The sequence below is a fragment of the Formica exsecta genome, unplaced genomic scaffold (assembly GCF_003651465.1).
Source record: "Formica exsecta isolate Colony F162 unplaced genomic scaffold, ASM365146v1 scaffold331, whole genome shotgun sequence".
In the NCBI taxonomy this organism is placed as follows: domain Eukaryota; kingdom Metazoa; phylum Arthropoda; class Insecta; order Hymenoptera; family Formicidae; genus Formica; species Formica exsecta.
In genome coordinates, this window is record NW_021850562.1 from 66,432 (window position 1) to 71,724 (window position 5,293).

The window sequence follows — 5,293 nt, forward strand, 5'->3', positions numbered from 1 at the left end:
ATTAGGGTGCCATTACATGGAGCGCGGAAACGCGGATTAGCGTAATGCGGAACGAGAGTGAAACCAATCGCGAGCATTCTGCAGTTTTTGTTACGCTCGCGATTGGTTCCCTTCTCGTTCCGCGTTACGCTAATCCGCGTTTCCGCGCTTTATGTAATGGCTCCCTACGTCTTAAGTCTTATTGCTTAAGTTTTTTTATGTGCCCGGGCCCTAAGGGCCACGGCTCTTAAATATAAGAACTGACTATGAATACCGGCCTTTAAATATAAGAACTGATTATGAATACGGGCCTATATCTATGCATACAACACTACAGTGTCCGCGCATGCATATAGATACCGCTAATTTCTATATACAAGAAATTCGGAAAATAACTACATATCTCTAATTCAAATATTAAGGCCGGTATTCATAGTCAGTTCTTATATTTAAGACCGTCTTAAGCACAATCTTAAGATGTCTTAAACCAATTACAGAGCCGTATTAGCATCTTAAGACATTACTTAAGACGGTCTTGAAATAAGAACTGACTATGAATACCGGCCTAAGGGTCGGCAGCATTGAGTAAAGGCCCTCACACACAAATTGACATAGTTGCATATTGTGACGTCCCGTCATTTTTCAAAACCATATTTTAACTAATAATTCAGTACCGCATCTATTTCTGCATTATGCCTATGGAATATAGAACAATTATTTTACCATTTGCTCTTATTTCCATTATTAATCAATTTCACTAATTGCTTATTATTCTGGTTCCATATGGTTATTTAACTTAGGAATTAACTATATTTTAGTTCTTTTAATAGTAATAATCGATTGCGCAAGGAGTTACAGATTCCTTGGACCGACCAATCAGAAGACTTTATTTAGAACTAGGCAGTGCGCAGTAATAACTTTCTAGAACTGACCGCCGGTTACTTTAAGAACGAGCCCGCGATCGAACTTTAACATACAGTGGCTGCGGTCCGAAACAAGCTTACAGCGCTAACAGCATGTTCACAGCCGGTCCGATTCACGCTCGCAGTGTTCTTCACCTTTAATGCCCGGTTTCTTCACACCTCCCGATAGCTATCCTCCAGATAAAGGTGTCCGTCAGATGATCCGATTTGTCGATTCCGCGTGATATCTGCCGGATAAAGTTATCGGGAGGTGAAAAAACCGGGTATAAGACTTTAATCAATTATATAGATGAATATTGTGGAGGTTGCTTGGATATGTTCGAAGATAGGATGTTGATTGAAAGGTAGAATGCACGTTTCTAGGTATCGACAATAAATATATTCTACCCCTAACAGCATATGTAGATTCTGAGAATGTTCGGAGGATAAAACAGTTCACCGTACAATAAAAAATATAAGTGATAGATTTCACTATATTGCGAGTAACTTTCTTTTCAATTTTCCATTTATGTGATGTGTATAATTTATACACAGTGATGTGTATAAGTTATACACATCACGTAAATGGAAAATTGAAAAGAAAGTTACTCGCAAGATATATTGTGTCACATAACCTGGAAAGACAGGTTGAAGAACGCTATAAATCACTATCTGGTGACGCTGTTAAAAAAAAAGAAAGTTACTTTAAGTAAAATACCCGTTATTCGGTAAAACTTTCCTCAAAGAAAGATCAGGAATGACGAACGGTTATTGCGTTATACGGTTATTGCGTCAGCCAAGATCTTGTTGAAAAAAAATAGAAAGAGCACACCGAGAAGGAATGCGGCCGACATGGCCGAGCAGACCTTTGTCTCACAATGTAATATGTATTTTGCTACCGAAAATGTTACTTGTTCTCGCGAATCCACTGCAGAGTTTAATGGATTAATCCAAAAACACAAAACGGTCAACACTGTCAACAGATCCTGAGCACTAAAAGCTCGACCAAACGATCTCTTTTCACAAGACACAAGGATTATATATTCACATATACTCTAGGCGACCACGCGATGCCAGCGCTATCTGGACGCTCACCAGACGTTTCTGATATCTCACTATAAAATTCTGCGTAACTCAAAAGTATATTCTGAGAATATACGAGAATATACGAGAAATAATATACTGTAAGAGATATTTTAAGTATATTCTGAGAATATACAAGAAAATGTACGAGAAATAATATACTGTAAAAAATATTATAGGTATATCCTGAGAATATACGAGAAATAATATTCTACAAGAAATGTTATAGGGATGTTCTCAGTATATTACATATATTAAGTATATTCACAGTATCAGAACAGAATATTCGAATGATATCATGTGCTGTTAGGGACTGGTTATATGTACAAGTGTTAAATTTTGTGTGGCCCTGAAAAGGGCTGATTGCGTCGCGTTTAGCGACTCCTACGGGTGGCGAGGTTTTCTCGCTACGAGATTTGTGGCGTAGCCTTAGTCCACTTTAAGGTTCCTTGCTGGGACGAGACCCTGGGCTTCGCTGGTGTTGAAACAGTTCGCCGGAGGTGCGTGGAGGCTCTGTGGTGTGTTGCCTCTGTTTGCGTGGCCGCTGTTCTGGTCGTGGCCTCCCAGTCAGAGTCGGAGGACTGCGTTGCCCGCTCCTGTGTCTGCGGCTGACGATGTTGTGTGCCGCGATGCACCAGACTGCGATGGTCCATCTGAGTGGCCCGTTCCTCTCTGCCGCCTCTATTAGAGCCGCTCCTGGGAGGTGTTAGCGCCGGTGGTGTTAGTCGCATGGATTATCCGCCACAGGACCCCCTTGGTTGTGGTGAAGTCCCTTCATTGGTCGATGTTGAATCTGACCGGTGGTCGTATTGGTCTTCCGGATCGGGTGTGTCCCTTTTTTATTAGTTGTTCCTGCTCTTGCGTTGTTGGCGTTGTTGGCGATGTTGGCGTTGTTGGTGATGTTGGCATTGTTGACGTTGGTTCTCCTTCTAGGACGTATGCTGGTTTCAGTCTGTCTATTGAGATGTTGACTGGTTTTCCGTTGACTTTGATTTTATATGTCTTCTCGTTTCTTTGCAGTACTTCGTATGGTCCGTCGTATGGTTGCTGTAGAGCTCCGGTTGGGGCGTCATGGCGTACGAAGACTTGTGGTGTCGTTGCCATGTCCTTGAATATGAATACTGCTTTCTGTCCGTGCCTTTTCATTACGGGTCTTAACTGTTGCATAGTTTTGCGTAGTTTCTCTACTGCGGTGTCTGCTTGTTGCTCTCTCTCCCGTCCCTGTTGTTCCCGTAGGAATTGTCCAGGGAGGCGAATTGTTTCTCCATAAACCATCTCGGCGGGGATTGCCTGCAGGTCTTCCTTCTATGCAGCTCTAATGCCCAGAAGTATTGTTGGCAGTTGCTCCGTCCATGAGGTGGTTTGGTAGCATTTGATTGCGCCCTTCAATTGTCTGTGTAAGCGTTCGACCATTCCATTGGCTGCCGGGTGGTATGCTGTTGTCCTTATGTGCGTAGTACCGGTTAGCTGTGTTAGCTGTTTGAATAAATCTGCTTCAAATTGTCGGCCCTGATCCGTTGTAACTCTTGCTGGTGTGCCGTAGCGTGTGATCCACTCCGTGTATAAGTGTTGTGCGACTGTTTCTGCGGTTATGTCTCGTATTGGGATGGCTTCTGGCCATCTCGAAAATCGGTCTATGATGGTTAGGCAATATCGGTATCCTTTCAAAATTGGTAGAGGTCTTACGATGTCCATGTGTATATGTTGGAATCTCTGTGTGGGATTTAGGAAGTTTCTTAACGGTGCTTGATTATGCCTTGAGATTTTTGCTTTTTGGCATTGTATGCATGCTTGTGCCCATCTCGTGCAGTCTTTTTGTGCTTGTGGCCATACGTATCGTTGTGTGATGAGTTTTACTGTTGCCTTTCTTCCTGGGTGTGCCAGGTTATGCAGTGACAGGAAGATTTGTCGGCGTAGTGCTTCTGGTACGTATGGTCGTGTAATTGGCGTTTCTGTGTCGCAATACCATCCGGTTATTGTTCCGGGAAGAGATATCTTCGTTAGTTTTAATCCTTTCTCTGCTTTCAGGATCCTTTGTAATTCTGGGTCCTCCTCTTGTGCTCGTGCGAGTGCTTCGTAGTTTACTGCTTTTTCTACAGCTTCTACGCGAGAAAGAGAATCTGCCACGACGTTTTCTTTTCCGGAGACGTGTCGAATGTCGGTTGTAAATTGTCCGATCAATTCGAGGTGTCTTGCTTGCCGTGGTGAGCTGCGCAGTGAGTCTTGTCTGAAGGCGAACGTAATTGGTTTGTGGTCCGTGTATATTGTGAATGTTCGTCCTTCCAGCAAGTGTCTATAATGTTTTACAGCGACGTAGATCGCTAGTAGCTCTCGATCATACGGGCTATACTGCTTTTGTGCGTTGTTAAGTTTTTTACTTAGGAACGCGAGTGGCTGCCATTGTCCGTCTACTCGTTGTTGGACTACAGCTCCGATTGCGGTGTCTGAGGCGTCTGTTGTTACCGCTAATTCTGCTGCTGGATCTGGATGTGCTAGTAGTGTTGCTCGAGCTAAGCTGTTTTTACAGCTGGTGAACGCTTCTTCCAGTTCTGTCGTCCATGTGATAGGCGTTTTTCCTTTCTTCTTTGGACCTTTCAGCACGTCGTTGAGGGTTGCCTGTTCTTTAGCAGCTCCGGGGATAAAACGTCTATAAAAGTTTATTATCCCCAAGAACTGGCGCATTTGTTTAATGCTGCTAGGTTTTGGAAAGTCTCTTATGGCTTCGACTTTTTCCGGAAGTGGCCTAGTACCTTCTTGTGACACGAGATATCCGAGAAACTTTACTTGCTTTGCCTCAAAAACACATTTAGCTGGATTTATTTTGATCCCGTATGTATCTAATCGGGTGAAGATGTAACGATACGTTACCAGCCTTGCGGGCCGACCAGCCGCCCGCAATTCTGAGGCTCGGCGCCTATGGCGCCTCTAAACTTCCACACCCGTGTCTCGGCCCCACCGTGGGGCCGCCCCACCACGCGCCGACTCGCGTGAGTGGGAGGCCGGCCGCCGGTATATAAGGCGCTCCGGCGAGCGTAGCGTTACCAGTTCCCGATCCCGATTCCTGTCACGTACAACTCTCCGGATCTTGAACCGACTCTCGCGTTATACCAGGCTACGGGCTTCCCGTAGTTAGGCCGGGCTTCCCGGTTGCTGGGACGGCGCATCCTTAGTTCATAAGACCGTACCGCGCCCCGCGCACCGTTCGTAGATACCGCGACCGGTTCCACCGTAAGACCACTTTGGTCTCCGTGTATCTTTCCGTCTAAATACCGCGAACCGTTAAACTGTAATACCGCTTTGTACATATACCGCGACCTGCTATATTGTAA

General features: G+C 44.7%; 1 protein-coding gene across 1 annotated transcript; it reads right to left on the minus strand.

Moving 5' to 3' along the window:
- Positions 1 to 2,738: 2,738 nt before the first annotated feature.
- On the minus strand, positions 2,739 to 3,239 carry LOC115238294. The gene has a single exon (XM_029811980.1). It carries the CDS (start codon positions 3,237 to 3,239, stop codon positions 2,739 to 2,741), a length of 501 nt encoding a protein of 166 aa, XP_029667840.1.
- Positions 3,240 to 5,293: the final 2,054 nt, after the last annotated feature.